Source organism: Fukomys damarensis, unplaced genomic scaffold (assembly GCF_012274545.1).
Source record: "Fukomys damarensis isolate Sample0158 unplaced genomic scaffold, DMR_v1.0_HiC HiC_scaffold_22, whole genome shotgun sequence".
NCBI classification, from domain to species: domain Eukaryota; kingdom Metazoa; phylum Chordata; class Mammalia; order Rodentia; family Bathyergidae; genus Fukomys; species Fukomys damarensis.
The window spans coordinates 23,264,141-23,285,472 of record NW_022900934.1 but is presented as its reverse complement, the minus strand read 5'-3'; the positions used below and the strand labels follow the sequence as shown (position 1 = coordinate 23,285,472).

General features: G+C 38.3%; 1 protein-coding gene across 8 annotated transcripts in view; it reads right to left on the bottom strand.

The window, feature by feature from the left end:
• LOC104873345 (RNA-binding protein 12) overlaps positions 1-21,332 on the bottom strand; it is a 52,260-nt gene that overhangs the window by 28,107 nt on the left and 2,821 nt on the right. For 3 of the 8 annotated variants that reach the window (XM_010639957.3, XM_033767143.1, XM_033767144.1), the window contains exon 1: positions 10,435-10,537. In XM_010639957.3, coding sequence (XP_010638259.1) covers positions 10,435-10,458 — 24 coding nt within the window. In that variant the 5' untranslated portion in view covers positions 10,459-10,537. Of the gene's footprint in view, positions 1-7,910; positions 12,750-14,308; positions 14,335-15,571; positions 15,657-21,332 lie in introns of those variants that run through there. The other 5 variants (XM_033767145.1, XM_019209935.2, XM_033767142.1 and 2 more) reach the window with 5 other exon arrangements.

The window sequence follows — 21,332 nt, the reverse complement described above, 5'->3', positions numbered from 1 at the left end:
ACAATCTTCTTTAGAATAAATGCTTTCTGTATCTCTTGCTATACAGTATGGACCTGTGCACATAATGTAAACTCAAAACACCTGAGAGAAGACTATCAGTGTATGGGAGCAAGCTTTTATTATAAGAGCCAACTGTTAAGTAGAAAGAACGGTGTAGTGCCTGCCTGGTAAGCACAAGGTCCCGAGTTTGATTCCCAGTACAAAACAAACAAAAAAACAAAACTGTAAGTAGGTGGCCTTAAAGTTAAAAACTATAGAAATAGGTCAAATGCTAAAATTAAGGCATCCCATCACATGGGGGGCCAGTTTACCAGCATACCACTGTTGATAGGGAATCTCACACTCATCTACTAAGAATAGTACAACCCTCCCCCAAAATGGGAATAACACCCAGAAGAGCTTTAGCACTGAGCTATATCCTCAGTTGTTTGTTTGTTTGTTTTTGGTACTGGGGACGGAAATGGGGTCCTTGCGCTTAGGAGGCAAGTGGAGGAACCACTGAGTCAAATCCCCAGCCCCCTCAGCTCTTTTTGAGACAGGGTCTGGCTAAGCTAACCAGGCTGCCTTCAAACTTGTGATCCTCCTGCCTCAGCCTCTTAAGTAGCTGCAGTTTTAGGAGTAACTATCTGACCACCCCCCCTTAAATGGCATCTTCTCTGGCTTGGAAGGCTCTAAATTTTGCTTTTCATAAATCTTTTCCCCTGGGTTGAGATGGCTTCAATTCAGTGCCCGATGGGCTGAAATTCATACATCAATCTTTCAAACATGGGAATTTTTACTCTCAAAAGCCTAGTTGAGAAAAGTCAGGCCTGTAATCTTCAACTATCATAGGTCATGGTACAGAATTTGCACAGAGAGGCTGCAAGGACAAATAGATGATCAAAATGTCTGGGTTGCAGGACCACTCTGACAAAGACATGTTTACATCTGTTGCCTACCTTGGCATGTTGGCACTGCGGGATCAAGTCTTAGAAGCCAATCAGGAAATCCTCTAAATGCTCCCAAAGGAAAGAGCACCACCCATTGAATACCATTTTTCAATAAGAATGAAAAACCACCATCAGTGGTTCTGCTGCCTGCCTTGCAAGCTCAAGGACCTGAGTTCAATCCCCAGTACAAAAAAAAAAAAAAAAAAAAAAAAAAAATTAAAACCACATCCACCACTACCACTCTTCATTCTTCCTAAACTTCAAGGAATAGAGAAAAGGCAGTTTTCTTCTCTAATTCAAAGGTCCTCCAAATTTAAATCAGCAACTCCGACATTATTCATGTCACAAATTGAACCAAAGGTAGACCTACAAAATGCCACTTATTCATACAGATGACTCAGTGCTACTAAAACTGTGTTCATAAACTAAAATTCTAAACACTAAGTTTGATTTAAAGCTATATGCTACTAAGAAGCCTGGTTGCCATACATGGCAAAACTCCAAAGTTTAAAATGTGCAAAGAGTCAAAAGAAGGGAAGTACAATTTAAAAAAATGGGTACTGGGTGAAGGTAAAAAAAATTTTGCAACCATTAATTCAACTCGAGCATACCCAAAGACATCTCCAAAATGGAACAAATTCAACCTGTACCCAACTCTTCAGAGAGCCTATCCTCAGAATTGGATGAGCAAAGCAGCAGACTGAAGAGGAACACACAACCTTCAAGCAAATGAGGATTGTATTGGGGTAGTTTTCCCCATCTAGAAACTGAACACACTGTCTCCACCTGCCTACTTCAAAACAAGTATGGTTACCATTTTATAAGCATGAGCTTGACTGCAGACATGGAGAAGCCTTACCAACAGGTAATGCTTCCATTCCCCCACCTTATACTTGGCGCTGGGGAAGTATAAAGGCATGGAACAGGGCAAAAGCTTCTTCCTTAAGAGACTCAAGATTCATGACACAGGACTGCTACTGGTGGCTTTCCACATTTTCCCTCAAAGTCAACAAGAGGCAGGAAACAGTATATATCATAGATGTCATCCTGGCATCTATAATTGTTTGCCCCTTACTATCAAGACCTTGAGCAAATTACTCTCCTCTTTGCCTCAGTTTTTCTCACCTGAAAAGTAGGGGCAATAATGCAAATTCTACAATTACTGTGACAAGTGGGACCAACCATGAGGAATGACAAAATGACCTCTCTGCTAAGCAAAATGTGTACTGTTTCTCCTTTTAAGTGCACACAAATTCCTAAGTACATCTTTGGGTTCTTGTCTTTGTGCAGTACCAACTCTTTGTTGGTTCATGGGACACTCAGGAGGAATGCCTCTGTTCTACATACTCTGGAGGACATAACCATAAGGACAGGGACAACCCTTGAAGGAGAAAAGACCCTTCCCTTCTGAAGTTCTCAAGCTACAATGCGCATCATTATTGTATTAGAAAAAGCAGTATAAGGCTGGGGATTTAGCTCAGTGGTGCACCAGCCTCACAAGCACAAGGTTCAGAGTTCAATCCCCAGTACCCAAAAAAAAAAAAAAAAAAAAAAAGGAAAAAAAAAAAAAAAATGGAATAAAGAAGCTGGCCCTAAATTTTGTGTTCCACTCCTGGTCTCTCTTAAAAACCAAACTTACTACAGATTTCCAGAAAGAAACAGAATAGCTAGGTTCATAGAATGACAGAATTATCAAAACTGATTAGGGGATATTTTGGCTTTACCTCAATTTGTAGGCTAAACACCGAAGGCAGTGATGGAAGTGACTTGTCCTGGGTTATATTACTCAAAGAATCAGAACCTGATCCCAAGAATATTTCTGTCCATCCATTATACCAAGTGACATCCTGTAATTAATTCAGCCCAATCTGAAATTCACTTGGCCACTAAAAGTAAGTAGTGAAGCTCATGTGGCCTATCCCCATGATCTATCCTAACTAGCTTTGCACAAAGATGGAAAATAATTCTACATCCATCACATTTTCCTTATTTGTGTGACTACTAGGACAGTAAGCAAAACAGGAGAAATTGCTAGACTCTGGATTTAAAGGTCTTCAAAGGAATAAACTTTGAACTGCAAGAATGGTGCAAATAAGCCAGTAGTAATCTCAGAAAATGTGGTATCATTTTCAAAGAACATCTATAGGACAGTCAATTCTTCACCCCCACCCTGTCCTACTAGAATTTTTTTGGGGGGGTACCAGAAATCTAATTCAGAGAATTTACATTCTTTAATGCCTATCACCTGCTAAGTATCAAGACAATATTAGACCATCTTCCTGAGTAACCCCAGGGCAGCAGCAGGAGGGGTACTTCTAGTGTGCAGTGACCTATGGCACAAAAGGAGCTGAATGCAAAGTAGCAGACCAGAACCTGTGGAAAAGTAAATTACCTATTGTTCATAAGGCAAGCACCCCTATCCCTCACTGAAATAACTCATTTGGGATGCAGGAGATCTTTAGAGGAGTTACTCTTCAAAATTTGTGTGCAAAGTAGAACAAACAGGAAGATTTCAACAATAAGAAAACTATACACAACAGACTGGTTTACACTTGTTTCTGTTTAAGCAACTGGTCAGGAAGGCCTTCACCTGGTTCCTGTGGTATGAGGTACCCAGTACAAGTATAACGAAGCACTTACATAACTCAACTGGAAAACGTGTGAATAGGCACTTTACTCTGCTTCCTTTTCCACCTAGGTGAGCTAGATGCACTGTTCAAAATTTTGTTAAGTATAACTCAGCTACAGCTGAGTTGTCCATTCACATGGAATGTCTCAAAAGCACGAAGACAACAGATACTGTATCTCTAATTTCAACAAATCAATTAAATGGTCACAGAAGCAAAGCTGGATCTATTTCAGGAAACAGTACTTGCATTAATCCTTCTAGCATTGTAGCCAGATTTATAGCAGTGGGGGCTCTGCTTTTTCCATAGGCCTCATGACAGCCAAGTTATGTATAAAGGCTGTACAACCTCCCACTCCCACTCCCACTGAAACCAATGTGTGAAGTGCAGTAAAGTAGCATAAATCACTTCAAAGTAGAACCAAAGATTTCTTGGGGTAACCAGCAGCATTACCACTAAATATGACTCAAGGCACTTTAAGCAGCTGAATTTTTTTACCCTTCCTTTCCACTCTGCAAAGATTAAGAGGTGATTTGTGGTAGAATGTGGTTGTTACCATTTGATATGAAGCACAAATGCATGTGACAAGCCTTATTCACTAATCAAGTGTTATAAGGATATCGTCCCACTAGAAAGGGCAGGGCTACAGCAGTTAACAGTGAAGGGGCTTCAGTCTAAATGAGATGCAGTTTCTGGTTACCAGAGATTTACTCTATAAGCAAGCAAAAGGAAAAAATTCGCAGCAGAATGGAGACTGAAACACGCAGGGGCAATTTATCTGAAGCACTGCACAACTCATTCCTGGGATGTTAATCTGATTCAACACCTTTTGTTTTTTTGCTGGTCATTGACCATTTTCCCCAGTTGCTTTCCTCTTAACATAAAATAGTAAGCCATCAGTTAGGAAAAATGATTTGAAACTCTTTTACCAAGGTCAGAGTCTAGATGTCTGACAGCTGTGCTGCCACTTCCAATGTTCTGCTGTGCCATTTATCACTTCTCTATAACTGTTTCACTAAGTCTTTATGTCCTACTCTTAAATGAAGGGAGGCCCCTGGAGTTCAACAGAATTCAAGGTATATATATTTAGTGAAATGTCTCCCAAGCATGGTATATTGTCTGAGGGTTTTTACAATGCTGCCCTCTTGTACCTGGGGCTGGTATGTCTACATTAGGTGTGGCTTTTTTATCCCTCTTGGCCTGTTCACTGGCAGAGCATATGCAGAAAAGCATTCTACCTTGGTTGCTCATTGCTAGTTATGGCAACCCAGAAAAGGAGTCACATTCTAGGATCCTTCTGAGGCTCAGTTCAAAGTACCAAGAATAAACCCAGGTACACCATGTGAAGAAGTAACATTTACCTGAGCACGCACCAATAGATGAGCTTATGTTGTTGAACAGAAAAGGTTTTCCCAGAAGTCACTACAGCATCGAGAGAATTGTGCTGCTACCAGAGTAGTTTCCAAAACATTTTACAAATCAGTAACCTATCAGAATTTACACTAAAAAGATGACACTGAAATCAATCTTTAAAATAAAAAAGCAAAGTTATAAATTTAGATTCTACCATATCTTTAAAAAGCTCTATTTTTAAGCCAGAGGCAGTGATGCACACCTGTAATTCCAGCTCACTGAGGAGGCTGAGACAGGAGGGTTGTTGAGTTTAAGGCCAGTCTGAGCAAACAGCAAGACTGAGACTTAAAACAGACAGACAAAAATACTCTCTACTTTTGGGAGAACAGTGATGGATGCACACAATTAATAAATACTTCCTGCTACAAAACACTGAAAAGCAGAAAACAATGAATTATAGAAGCAATCTCTCCTGAGCAAAAAAAAAAGTTATCAGAGTCCACCCCTTTCAGATGGTAAAGGCCATTCTGGGTATGTGAGGGGAGCCGATTTCATTCAAGTGCTTAGTCAATCTTCATAATTCTAAAAAGGCTCATAGGCATTGTGACATACACCTGCAGTTCCAGTTACTTAGGAGGTTGAGGCAGGAAGATTTCTTGAGCCCAGGAATTCAAGGACAGCTTGGGCAACATAGCAAGATCCTGTCTAAAAAAAAAAGTTTTAAAAAGTAAAACTGCTCAACTACTACCTCAAATTAAGTACGTCTAAACACATCTAAAAGAAGTTATTACAATTCAAATATGGGCTTTCATAGTAAAGGAAGTGACTTCTTTTTTAAAGAGCTTTGATTATAAGCTGCAGCCCACTAGTTCCTAATTCTAATACAGGAACCTTTTTTAAAAGGACTGTGAAGTTTATGAAAATTTCATTTGCTCATCTTTTCAGAAGTTGAACAAACATGGAAGAGACAAAAACAAGAGCATCATTATCAGAAGCAGCAATATTTTTGATTCCTTTCTTCTCCTCAAATACCTTACATATGCAAAAACAACACACACATACACACACACACAAAGCTTTAGAGGTGTGCAATTGAGACTCTATGCAGATTTACCCCATTTCTTACTGTAATCAATTTTTTAAATTCTAATTCCCTTTCCCATTACATTCCTGTGAAAAGGAGCACATGGACTCCTGGTTCAAGTCCTTATATATAAGCAGTTTGCTAGCAAAACCACACAAACCCTGAAAAGGTGGATATCACAGATTTGACCTAGAATCAAGTTCCTCCCTGCCGTTCCAGGCATCTTCTTTTTTCCACTTCAGTATTAACAGATAGCAGACAAGGATAAGCAACAATTGTCATCTCTAAGATCACCAAATCCACCTTTCCAAAGCCACAAAATATATTTAGGAGTTAAAAAAAAAAAAAGAAAAAAAAAGAAAAAACCCTGATAATATATATATTCAATACTTTTGTTCAATTAAAGCATTAAAAGCATCAGCCTGTTTTTATTTTGTGACAAGTTTATTGAACAGTATTTCAAGACTTTATTTTTAAAAACAAAAACTGCTGAATGATGCCAAAGCAGTATCTGCTGGCAACGTTGTGGCCATTCTTTCAATGACCATTATGCTATGTCTGGTTTGCAAAGTTTGGATTACTATAGAACTGCCAGTAAAACAATTTAAGTAAAACAATTTAAATGTAGCAATTTTGTGAGGGTGGGCAATAATTTTTAGTGACCACTGCCAGAAATTCTTTCTGAAAGATTTCATTAGCAGCAATTTAACATTTTCTTTACTCATTTTTCAAGTGTTCTTAAGATTATAAGTAGATTTTTTTCACACTTGACCCACACCTGTACACAATCACAGAATCCTGTAAAACAAAGCTGGAGTTTGAGTAAAACTTTTAGCCTTCCTTATTTTTATCCAACATGACAATTTCTACCTAACAATGTATATGTTTTCTTACTTGCATATATAATCCTAGATTTTCATCTAGTGGGGTTAAGACTGACCTCAACTACACTGAATATTTCTATCTGAAATTTTCAATAAAGTTTCCCAATGGGCTTTTTCATTGTTGATGCTTTGACAACTTGAAATACAAAGTTAGAAACTACATTTCACTTAACACTGTGTTGCATTTTTTTAAAAAAAGCAACTAATAATTGTACAACCAAACTAGTGTAAAAAGAACATTCTTCTAAATTATGCTTATGAACTAAATCTTTCACTGAAGTTCAGAAGTTTACAAATTTGCTTATTCATAAAACACATTTGCAGATTTCTCTAATCCTTTAAACAAAACAAAAAAACAATAAAAACTAATGGAGAAAAATTAAACCTAATGAAAACGATTCATTAATGTCAGTCACTAAAGTAGACAATAAAGTTTACACATAAAATTGAGAATATCATGATAGTGTTTACAAATGCACAAAACTTTGAGCAAAGCTTTACAGATCCTTCATACTGTACAAATTAAATAAGAAAAAAATTCAATTCTACCCCAAATCTAGTTGTTAGAAGAAAATATGTAGGAAGGGAGGTTTCACAGAACACATTTTCAAGGATTTTTTAAAAACTGAAACTTCAATGCCCAGAACAAGATAAACAGTATGCTTAGCAGTTAGCACTATGTTAATAGGTCTCAGATACACACAAATCAAGTTCCAAGAGGGCAAAGCATTTAATTACATTTCACAACAAGCACTGTTGTGGTTCAACGAAATATAAAACAGTTCTCTCCAATTTCTACATAAACCACTATTTTCTTAATTTATTTAATGAACAATGATATCGTTTTCCTTTTCAGCATTCACCTAAGATGTAGAAATAACAAAGTAGTTGCAACCAAGTGTAAAAATATTTAATAAGAATGTATGAGCATATAACCAAAACAAATTGTGAAAAAAAGATTAAAAATTTTTCATCTTCAAAACAACCCAATTTCCTAAAATGAAAGTAGTTTTCCAACAAGGGAAATAATTTTCAGTTGAAATAAGACTCCCAAGCAGCTCTGAAGTTGTTTGTATTCTGCCTTTGAAATGAGAAATGATTACTTAATAGAAAAGCATATATATACAAATTATCACATTACTTTTTGAGGTGGAAGTTATCTAGTGATGTTAAAGCACATTTGTATTTGTAAATTACCAAGACTCAAAACAATGCCACATTTTCTTTGAAAGTCTAAACAATCCTTTCCCTAAACAAAAATCCCGTACTGTCAATCCTCCAAGATTAAACAATCTTTTCACACACACACAAAAAAGAAAAAAAACTTGCCACTCTCAACACTAAATTACACAACGACGCTGTTTCTATGTTCCACTGACTTACAACACCAAAAAGGCACTACATATTTTCTAACAAGATATTATTTCTGATCTCTTTTTAAGTACACTGATTTGTAGGAAATGTTAGGGATGTTTCATATCAAGATGAACGGGCCTTGTAAAAGATAATTTATTTTCCATGATAACTCACCAATCTCCTAGTTAGTATGTTTATAGTATAAAATGACACATCTTTTGAGCATTTTTAACTAAGGGGAGATAAAAACCTGAAGTAGAGCCTTGTTGCTATAAGAACAATTTTTATGACAAGGACACTTATCAACCAGAACCTATGTGGTCCTCCTACTTTAGTGTCCTGAATGCCAAAGAAAAGCATTAAAGGGCAAGGAGTTTCAATTCTCTTATCTCTGGCACTTGCAGCACTTTAACTCTGCATAAAGAATTTTTATAAACAGGCTCCAAGTTTATATCAAACTACACAAAAAAAGGCTCCAAGTTAACAGGATTAAACATATACCAGCCTATGGACCATTTTATGAATCTTTTATTCTATACTACCACTGCTAACAAAGCTAACAATTTCAACTTCAGTTTTAAAAGCCTACATGTAATACTCTTTCTTATGAATGGACATCTCTTTGTTTAAAGGCCAAAATTTCACATTATGTTGGGACAGAAGGAAATTGCTAGAACAATCAGTCCCATCACTGGCAGGACTTCAAATCAAGCCATCTTACCCTGATTACTAAGAGTGGTGTCTGGTCTTCGATGCCATCCAAACAACATGAACAATTTTTAAACTTATTAAACTAAAACTTGGCGGTCAAACCAAAAACGCTCTGGTAGGTACAGGACTCCGTAGTTTATTTGTACGGCAAAACTCTTATTCTACATAGTTTTAAGTATGACATTAAAAATCAAAGTTCAGGACTATAGCACAAACCAAGTATGGAGTTTCAGGTATAGACAAAAACAACAACAACAACAACAACACAGTTCTGCTCATTTACAAATGAGTCGATTAGCAAACAAAGCAGCAATGTCCAAAAGCAGGACTGTCTATACAGCAAGAACCCTCAAGAAGCAATAAAGGTACATACAATGAATCTGTATACAGAGATTTTATTAAAATTTAAAAGAAAATGAAGACTTTAGACAATGCTTTGACCCTATAACAAAGCGAATCTGTTCAGCTTTAAACCAAATTCCCAGAGTAGCCAACTTCTATTTTTCAGCAGCTGGCAAGAGCAAACTCAATGAGCTCTACTAACATTTCTATTATTTCTATTTTCTTCATCCCGTATGGTATAAAACGAAACAATCTAGACTCCTTGATAAGGTTTATGTGATCACTGGGTTTTACAAATGGTTTCTCTAATGGTATGCCAAAATCATGTTTGTGTTCTTTCCAGATAGCTTTACTATAATATACAGCAATGTTTATCCTGAAAGTAAGTTGTAAACAGTCACCAATGCTGTTATGAAAACCAATCTATATGCAATTGAAACAATCCACAGGTTCTAACTTGAAAATACTAGGAAAACAAATCTGGATGCATTAATCACAGCAATAATGATCTACCCTATAAAGAATAAATGGCTATCCCAATATAAGTTTTACTTTTCTTGAGCCTATTGGCCTATCATTTAAATCAATGACAGCAGCTGTGGCTTCATCCCGGGATTCAAAGGCCACCATGGCTTCACCCGTGGGCATACCTTTTTCATTGTACTTTAAACACACTGAGCCTGGGATAACTTGATAGCCATAAAAGAAATCTAAAATCTCATCAATAGACACAGTGAAGGGCATGTTCTGAACTTTAATTACAGTAGGTCCTGGTTTTCCAGAACTAGACCCAAAGCCAGGGGGACCACCAATATGTATTGGGCCAGGGCCAGGGCCAGGGCCAGGTCCAAAGGCTGGTGGTCCACTCAAATGCCCTGGGGCACTTCCAAGACCAGGAGGGCCACTTCCAAAGCCAGGGGGCCCACCTAAGGTACCAGGGCCATTTCCAAAATTCTGAGGGCCCCCTGCAAATCCTGATGGCCCACTTAAATTATTTGGTCCACCTCCAAAACCTGGAACTTCCAATCCTAGACCAGGCAAACCACTGTTACCAACTGAAGGCATACCAGGCCTAGCATCACCAAAGGCCCCTCCTAATCCTGGAGGAGGAAGAGGTGGCCCAAAAGCATTTGACCCACCAAAATTACCAGGAAAGTTAAATGGAGGACCATTGTTGGCCTCCTTTGATCCTACTGTCAGGAAGGCATGCTCTTCACCTCCTGCACCTGGCATTCCTGCAGTGGGTATTCCTGTAGTGGGCATCCCCGCACCAGGTATTCCAGCACCAGGTATTCCCGCACTGGGAAGTCCAGCACCTGGTATTCCTGCACCAGGCATTCCTGCACCGGGTATTCCTGCACCGGGCATTCCAGCACCGGGCATTCCCGCACCGGGCATTCCCGCACCGGGCATTCCCGCACCAGGCATTCCAGCATTAGGCATTCCAGCACTGGGGATTCCAGCACCAGTCATTCCTGCATTGGGCATTCCTGGTACTGCAGGATTACCTGGCACAGGCATCTTTAACCCCTTTTTTCCTTGAGCAGGGGGATTTTTTTCAATTTCTCTCATATCTTCTAAGGTAACTACATGAACAAAAGCTTCTCTCCCATTAAGTTTTTTGCGGTGTAAGTGTTCAGACTTACGTGCATCATCTTCATTTTTAAACTGAACCAATGCCTGTCCTAGACCTTGCCCATTATTATCAACAAGAACATGTACAGCATTTTCATCCACTGGGATTCCTTCAAGAAACTGAAGAACATCCATCTTGGTGATGCTGAATGGAATATTTGTTATATGGGCACAGACTTTGGCAGAGTTGACATCTCCCTCTGGATTTAACACCATTTCCCTCTGGTCATAGCTGAAGTTCTGGAGTCTTTTCCGAATTGTATCTATCTTTTCTAGCATACCTTTCTTAGTAATTGGATGGACTTGAATGAAACGATTGCCCATGTATTGTTTATGGCGACACAGCGCAGCCTTATAGTCAGCCTCATTCCTGAACTCTACGAAGCCTTCACCAGTTGCTTTCCCATTGGGTCCGTATGCTATATAAATACTATCTTCCACAATATCCAATTTTTTAAAAAAATCAATGACATGTTTGTTTTCTGCTTCAAACGGTAACCCTTTCAGGTAAACACAAAAACCAGCCTCATGTGGTGATCTTGACCTTGACCTTTTCTGCCCACTGGGTGATTTTGACCTAGAAAGTGTCTGAGGAGGGGGATGGGTTTGTCCAGAAGGTCCCATACTTTGCTTAAAAGTGATATGGCCTCCAGCAGCTACCCACTGTCTCTCTGTGGCAGGGCTAATTTCCACATAGCGTTGAATCATCAGCATTCTGTTTCGTTTCAAAGCTTCAAATGTATCTTGTGGGGAGAGAAACTTAACCAATCCATTCCCATTATTTCGACCTACATGATCTTTTAACAAATGCACTGCATCAACACGGAGCCCATGGAAAAAATCTCTGACATCATTTTCCGCTGCAGAAAAGGGCATTCCATGCACACTGACATACAGATCATCAGGATTGATGGGAAGTGGTTTCACGCTGCTTTGAGAGTTCATCTGCACAGGGTTAACAGGATTCAATGGACCCAGAAACACAGGGTTCAGATTACTGTTCAGATTTATAGGTGCTCCAGAACCATTCATTCCAGCAGGTAGAGGTGCCACAGGTGGCGGATTCAAGGGTGGCATACCTGATATGGGTGGCAGTGGGGTCATGGGTGGCACAGAAGGGACTGGGGGAATTGGGGGGACAGGAGGCACTGGAGGCAATGTAGGTACTGGAGGAGGAACTGGTATTGGGGGAATGGATGGCATCGGTGGCAGAGATGGCAGTGCTGGAATTGGAGGAATTGGTGGTGGAGGGACTGTATTCATTGGAGAGGCTGTACTCGGAATGGTTGAGCTGAACGTTGGGCTCCCAAAAGAAGTTCCCATATTTGGAGGAGCAGTTCCTATGCTGGCTGTGGAAAACGTCTGTATGTTTTTGTTGCTTTCATGAACAGAAGTGGCAGCAGTAACTACACTTGGTGAAGGATTATTAAAGTTGGGTACAGTTGTAGGCAAATTTACTCTGCCACTCATTCCTGAGCTAGGTGGTGGTCCTGATCTATTAGCATTTGCTGGTGGTATATCTAAATTGGCAGTTTCAAAACGCCTACGACTCAGTTCAATCATATTCTGCATTTCTGTTTTACTACTCAACAAAAGTGTTACTTTTGACCCTTTAATTGTACCACCTGTGCGCATCATACCAAGCCTTGCATCTTCATCAGTGGCAAAAACGATGAAAGCCTCACCCAGTTCACCCCCTACAATATGCACGCCCCCATCAGGGATGGTCAATCCAGAGAAGAAGTGGCGAATGTCCATAGTCCCCGCCACAATTGGGAGACCTTGCAAACGGATGACCACAGCCATGCTGCGCTGAAACCACACACACCTGCAGATGAGAAAAGGCAATGGCCAGGTCAGACTCCTGTTTATCATACCAAGTTTTTAGATGCAAGAATGACCGTTTACCATATTAGGCCCTCAAACTATCAATCGGAAATATCTTTCTTTAATTTAGTTATGTTAAAAACTGAACATTCAGTGCCAACTAAAATGCAAAACCTAGAAAATTTCAACCTCCAAAGACATTACTTGTGGAAATGATCAAAAGTTCAGTCCCGAAACTCAAAAAGTTTCAGAAAATAACAACTGTAGAACAGCAAAATTGCATGTATATCACTCAGACCACTGATCATTCAGTAAGATTTAAAAGAAATGTGTAAGTCAAATCAAGAAACATATAGGAAAAAAAGTCATGCAAAGGATGCACCAAAGTTAATGTTTAAAACTGGTTTAGCAAGTTCCCTATAAACTTGGTAATTTCATAGAATTTTAAGTGTCATTTATAGGGCCCACTCTCAAAATCCGACAGAAACAGAAAACTAGAATGCCCATGAATTACAAATAATTGACACTAAAACAGATTCAAGCCTCAAATAACTACTGTATTGATATTTCACCTGAAAATTTTTCACTGACTTAAAAAAGCTTTAAGAAAAACTGCATGTATAGTTTATTACAAACAAGATTAATATATACTAAGAATCCTAAAAAATAGGACAGCTGGTTTGGTGCACCAAGTATTGTTTTTTGTTTTTGTTTTTTCGAGACAGGGTCTCACTGTTGCCTAGGCTGGCCTTGAACTCTATACTCTCCTGCCTCAACTACCCGAGTAGCTAGGATTACAAAGGTGCAACACCAGGCCAGTTTATCCATCCCTTTAAAAAGCAGAACTTAATTACAGTACATTTACTGTAACTACTTTAATTAAAACTGAGGTCTAATGACACATTTCCAAACTCTCCATTTTAAAAAAAAAAACTCTTATTTTTCCCCTATGGGTGGGATGACAATGAAGAGTTACTTTCTGGTTTGGTTTTAGAATAACTAGGGTTACAATCTCTGAACCAACAAAAATCCTGTGTGATCTTTGGTTGCTCACTGATCACCTCAAACATCTACTTGAGGGCCAGGGCTCAGTTGTGCTGCCACCTGCCTCCCCAAGAGCAAGGTCCCAAGATCAATCCCTGGTACCTAAACAAATAAATAAATAAACACCTACTTTGATTTAGTCACAAGAAAATTTCCTCCCAAATTTAAATCAAATTTCAGTATTTAAGTTCTAATGGTTTCTAAGAGCAAGCACAAGGGTAGCCCCTTGTGAAATGACACAAATCAAATTCATGGGACTGGAAAAACTATTAACTTGAAATTAATTAGGTCAAACCAACTTTTAACTATAAGCCTATTAAACTAGCTCTGAGACCTCAGCGAAGTACACTTCTGAAACAAGAACATTAAAAGAGGCAAGGTTCCTTGTCATAAGCTCTGACAAGTATTCCAATTCCATAAAAGGAGCTCTTCAAGTGTTGTAGGAATACTAAAGTAATAAAACCTGTAATTATATCAATATTATGACAGAAGTAAGTTGGGCATGGTGGCATGTACCTGTAAGCCCAGCTGGTTGGGAAGATGAGGCAGGCAGATCATGAGTTCAAGGCCAGCCTGAGCAACACAGTGAAACATCTCAGGAAAACAAAAAAAAACAAAAACAAAAAAAACCACCACCAACAACAACAAAAAACAACCACACAAAGAAAAGAGAAATACATTTTTTGGCTTTTATGGTTTTTCTCATATGCTTATACTCAACAACTTAAAAGCTATTCTCAAATTTAATCCAGAAAGATTAAGACTCACAATAGAAAATGTTCTTTGTGAGAGCATTATAAAACACTAGAAATTTGGGGAAAGTGGGTAAAGCTTTTCATTTGTGAACTGCAAGAATCAACAAGAAAAATAAATGCTAAAAAACATACCAATAGACAGACTTTCTCTTTTTTATTAAAGTAATTACACCAAATTTGCATTCCTCATTATATCTAAAATATATGACTACGTAAAAAAATTGAGATAGCATTCCTGTCCAACATCAAAATATATTTAATCACTTTAAGTGGAGGAAACAACCCAAGTATCCAAAACTACCTGAGAGGGACATGTTAGCTTGCACCTATTCAATCAAATGGGAACTGGATATGGTCCCAAGAAAATTAAACACAAGGCTAAATGACATACACAGTTAAGTCTTTAAACCATTTTTCTAAGAGATTTAATGAAAGTCTGTTCTAAGTACACATGAAAATATGCCACTGAATATCTGCCTCAGATAACCAGTTAGAAAAGGGCTGAAAATTAAATCAAAGCAGAGCACAAGGTTTATTCATAAAGCCATCTGAAAAGAAAAAAAATTTAAGTCTTAAAAAAGTGGCATCTGTGATTTTGTTACTAGGTACCTGTTTGAGAGATAGGTCATTTCAACCTAGTTTGAGTTTAGCTTAATTATTTAAACAAAAAGATTATTTTAAATTGCTCAGGTTCCAGCTGAAGTCTAAAATTTGTGTTTAAAACTTATGACCCAAATCTATAATTATACATCCAGGGAATATAAATAATCATACAAATAACAAACATCTGTATTTGTAATCATCTATGCTACTGAAAAGAATAACAATAAGGAATGTAGCAAGAGAAATGCGCCCATATAAAACTAATTCTTCAAATGAAGCACTACTCAGTGTCCATTTGCCCCACCTCCCAGACAGGCTTGTAAACGCACACAATGTAATTACTACACATACTTTCATGTTTCTTAAAAAGCCATCTCATTTTACTTTGTATTAAACAAACCCTCTATTCAAAATCTCTTACCTGATAAAACAAGAGATGTATTTTCTTAACAAGAAGTAGAGGCCAAGTCAATCCTGTGGGCAACCAATTAAAACCAACTTTTAGACTGCAATAGAGAATAAACGGAGGCAAAAATCAATGCAAGAAACAAAACACGCACAGGCCACACTGAACTGTACATTATGAAGGCGAGTCTGAAACCTCCAGAATATTTCATTAGAATGCATAAAAAAAATTTTTTAGAAGGCTAGGCCAGTGATTTAGCTCAGAGGCACCGTGCCTGCCTCATAAGCACAAAGTTCTGAGTTCAATCCCCACTACTGAAGGGAAAAAAAAGGTGTATACCAAAATCCCACACATGCTTTTTAACCTGGTATTGCTTTCACACTTTAGAGTCTCTCAAAATATTTATATATTGAAATACATCAAGAGCAAGTCGCAAATTAGCCCAACAATGAACCAACTGAAAATTCAGTCATAAATTTTAGCTTCATACCTGGTAATTGATTGCTTTGATCACTTGATTAAAACAATCCAGAAAACTTCCAAGAAGTCCAACCTGTACCTATGTCCCTAGGTTTCAACCAAACTTTTGACGAAAAGGAACAAATTCACACAAAAACAACTCCTAAACACCTTAAGTCTTCAAGGGTACTCAAAGAAATTATAGCAATTTCTCTTTCTATATTCTTTCCTTTGAACCAAATTATCAAACATCATAAAACAAATGAAGTGAAAATTCTGGCTATATAAACTAATTTCAGTGGGGTTCAACATATTAAGGAAAAGTTCTAACACCACAAGAGTTCCAAAAAACTTGTTTAAAACTGCCTTAAGCAGCGGACATATTAAAAATATTTCCGAAAGTAAAAATAGATTCCTCAATTTTTACTGGGATTTCTTCCAAACTTGTAAAGTTTGGAACAATTCGCCAGTAATATTTATGACTAAATGGTTAAACAATTACATTCAAAAGGTCATTTTTTTTTTTACATTCAGAGAGGAAATGATTGCCAGTATTCAGTATTAACCATAGACTTATCTGAATGATGTTCATTTTTAACATTTTCAAAATCAAGACACCAACTAATGAGCTTAAGATCCATCATCAAAAAGTAAAGCAAATTTCAAAAATCTTCAGTGTTATTTCCAAACTTGTCTAAAGAAGTCAAATATCTTTTAGGCAACTACCTAAATTACTAGGCAGTAGTGAGACTGTTCTGCCATCGAAAGCTACACAAATACTATGAAGACGCTTTCCAAAGCCCAGAGTGTTGCGGTAAATTTTGACATGTAGAAATCCACCCTGATTGAGTCTGAAGATTTTTAACAATTCTTCACTTAAAAAGCCACATCCAGGGCTGGGGATTTAGCTCAGTGGTTCCACCACCTACCTCACAAGGGCAAGGAATTGAGTTCAATTCCCAGTACCAAAAAAAAAAAAAAAAAAAAAAAAAAAAAAAAAAGCCACATCCAGCAGTTTAACTGGTCACAAAAGGAAGTAAGAAACAGAAAACAAACCTGCTTCAGATACAACAATGAATAAGGACATGAACTGCTGCAATATTTATTTATTCATTGGCTTTTTGAGACAGGGTCTCACCATGACCTCGCCATGACAGGCTGGCCGGCCTTGACCTCACAACGTAACCCAGGCTAGCCTTTAACTCAGTAATCTTCTTGCCTCAACCTCCTAAATGCTGGGATTACAGGACTGTATCACCTCACCTGGGATTGATTTCGAAATATATAGTATTAACTCTAAAAGCTACAGAACCAGGGTAATTTTCTAGAGAAGTATTTGTGATAAACATGAGTCTGAAATTCTCATTTAAAAAGGTCTGATACAAAGCAGACGTGGTGGCGCATGCCTGTAATCCCAGCACTCGAGAGGCTGAAGCAGGAGGTTCGCTGTGAGTTCAAGACTAACCTGGGCTACATAGTGAGTTCCAGGTCAGTCTCAACTACATAGTGAGACCCTGTCTCAAAAAACAACAACAAACAAAACAAAACAAAAAAGGTTGATACAGAACTGGGCATATATGCCATGAATGAAGGAAACAGATTTCTCAGCCTCTTTTCTTTCAGACCCAGGGAGGTAGCTGGTTGAGCCCAAAGGGCACTCACTAGATATACTCAAAAATTTTTACGAGGTTGTCTGAAATGACTTTAATACCTAAGAGGAAAATTCTTATCCACAAAAGGCTGACAAACCAGCTACATCTGGCAAATGTCTAGTTCAATTCTGTATTCAACTAAGAACACAAAAATCAAAAATCAATAGAGACCTAAGTTTGTACTGCTTTTATTTCTACAAAGAAGTCCAAAACCACCAAACCAAGTATGCAGAAAGTGGAAACCAGAAATTCATAACCCCTGGTATTAGATCTTTCTTCAGAAGAAAAAGATAAGTGGAAACAGAACTGAGTTATGATACTTTTGTTTCAACATCTCTTTGTAAATAATAATTTAACAAATTTATCAATATTTTCCAGAAACCTGCTCAGTCTAAAATTTTATTTTTTAGCTACATGCTAAAATAAATATCAACAGTCAAATGCAGGCTCCCAAATTAAAAAATCCATCCCACTCACCTTTAAAACTCTGGGGAACTTTACAAGAACAAAACTGAGTTCTACCCAACAAAACAACTAAAAATACATATTTTACCTATACAGGGAGTATAAGGGTAAGCAAGAAGAAAATGGGCCTATTATTAATCTATATAGTTATACTTTAGAAGACCTAAATAAGAAATAGCTTAGTTTCCATTTCATATCCTAATACAGACTTTGCTTCAGCATGACAAATATCAGATACATGCATAAATTACAAATGTGCTAAAAATTAGCATATTATGAAAGTATAGACATTCTTATTTACTAGCCATTCCTATCACTTGAGATTCTAGAATAAAATGTCTGACAACAAACCTCTTCATCAACAAGTCAAGGCACAAACTAGAACTTGACCATTTCCACTCTACATCTGGTAATAAACATCCAGAATGAATTTTTACTTTTTTCAGTCACGAGTCTTTGTTCACCAAGAATCAGGGCAAAGTTGAGCTAAACATTTCAGATCTGAAGCAAAGGAACTAGTAACCTCAAACGTTCACCTCAAAGATAAGCAACACAGGATCAATTACAACCGGCAGAATGCTATAAAGCAGTAGAATCACAGTATGGTAGACAGTATGAAACAACCACCGCTTCATCCATTTGATTTTGTTTCCCACCACTGAATGCAACACATTTCAGATTCTGGTAGCATTCTAAAATGAAAAAATTGTTCTGACACTGATACAGATGCATCCTTTTTACAATACATTGCTCAGCTTTCCCATTAACTTTCCAATTCAGTATTTATTCAAAGGCAGCAAGTCAAAAGGTATTTCTAAGATATTCCTCCTGCCAAAGACTTCAATATTATTTTTTGATCTCCCCAAACAGCAGCAAAAATGGTCATTATTTTATTTCATTTACACTTCAAAGAAAAATTACTTCTAACTTAAACCAACCACATTCACTTCCCTTATGGATTGAAGACTTAAACGCTTAAACTTAAATCTCTGCGAAACCGAAGGATACACAGATGACCGTAAAATCTGATAAAATTTCAATTTATATGAAATAATTTTTCTATTTAGTTGACCTACAACATTTAACAGTATTCATTTTCACGAACATTTATTAATCTCTTGTGGGCCAAGCGTTAAGATATAAAACTGGAGGGCCAGGGATTTAGTTCAGTGGTTCAGCCACCTCCCTCACAAGCACAAGGACCCAAGTTCAATCCCGAGTAACAACAACAAAAAAAAAACTGGACAGGTCTCTGATTTTGTCCAACAAATTATTGACAATTCTAAGTCTACAAAAGAAAATGTTCGCCCAAACTGAATGACGTGTGGCTCTCTGCATATGGAAAAAAAGCAGTATCAACATTATCACTGGAATCAAGTTTATCTAAAAATTATACCAACAACCCCAAATTCTAACATTCATTAAAATCTGACATTTTAAAGTTAAAGAAGCCTTAAGTGTACTAGTAGAGTTAAGCAGCACATAAAAGTAACTACCACGATGATTTATAAAGCTGCATTTTTCACCTAAAATTCTGAACATAAGAAAAATTGAAATTATGCATTACAGTCCATATACAAAGTGATAAACATTTAATCAAGCACAAAGTAACAAAAATCGTTCCGTTTTGGTTTTTTAAAAAAAGTTGTCCAATGATACATACTAAACACATCCTCTTCAACAAACATTTCCTTCGAAAATTGTGAGTTTATGTGAACCACCATATTCTTAGAAAAATGCCTGATATGAATTACTTTCCACTAAGTATAAACAAAATCCTCCATTCTATCAAAACTACAAAATTTCAAAATCAAGTACAACCAGTCTTGTATTAATTTCCAAACAAAAAAACCACACAAACAAGATTTCTCTACATGTCCAGACTTGTGAGATTTGTTTCTCCAACTGTAGATACTTTGAAATACATTAACAATATACTCTAGTTAACAAGGACCCGGCAATTCTTGTTGCGAAAACTGCATTTTGCAAAATTTACACCATTTCAAACTACTCAAGCAATCACCTCTAACAAGAAATATTCCAGTTGCGAGCCTTCCCCTTCAACAGCCTTACATTGTCCATTTTTCCCCCAGATTAACTGGCATCACCCTAACTTTAAATAATGCAAAACAGTTCCTAGCAACAGCCCCCAGCTACTGTAGGTCAACTCTGGGAACTCAGGAACCAAGGTAGGTTTTAGGGCCGAGAAACCTATACAACACATCCTAAAATTCTCAATATACATTACCTAGCTGAATGAATGCTTAGCAGTAAATAATCCCGAGTAGCCCAGGCCGGAGCCTCTCAGGTTTTTCACTATAAAGCACTCACTGGAGGCACACCCAAAGTCCATGAACTATATCAGCTAAGCGTGCTGCACTAAAGTCCATCCCCATCACCTGTAGGTCCTCAAAGGCCCTCCCATCCATCTCACGTGGCTGCAAACTAGCGCCACCAAGCTTCTGAGAAACACAACTATCCATCAAAACCAGCTACACTGCATCACTCAACAAAACTCCTCCAACTCCAGTACCAGAGGATACTCTCTAAAAAGAGCAGTAAAGGTGCAGCTTAAAGGCACCGGATTCTCAAACTGCCTAAATCCCTGAGTAAGTCCCTCCCCAGCGTAGGGCCTAGTGTCAATACAACCCCCACCACCTTCAGGCCACGAAGGCGGCCGGCTCTGAGACCGACTTCCTGCAATTACAAGAGTGCACCGGCTGCGGCTTCCTCCTCCTCGGGTGTTCTCACTGTAGCCCCTTTTTGCTGGAAGGCAAGGGCCTCCTTTCAACTTCGGGTAGAAGGAGTGTCCTCACTATGATTATTTTCCCACTAAGAGGAAGAGGTGTAGTTATAATCTCTGCCCCACTTGGAGCCAAAGGAAGTCATCCCCATGAGGTATGCAAGTGTGTTTTCACTGCAGTCCCCGTTAATTCTGGGGCCGCTGGGCCACCCAGCTCCCGCCGCCTCCCTATCTCAGATCATCCGGGCGTCCGCGCCAAGGTCTCGTCTCCACTTCGATACGCAGGTTCATCCTCTGGCGTCCTCCCTGCATCCTCTCTGGCCACAGAGGCACAAGTGGCAACCCAGGACGCGCACAGCTCTACCCCGACCTTTTGTGTGGGGCGCTAGGTGCGGTGGACGCCGAGGCCTCCAAAGGCCCCGCCCCGGGCCACCTAGGGGCGGCTCGAGCCCCGCAC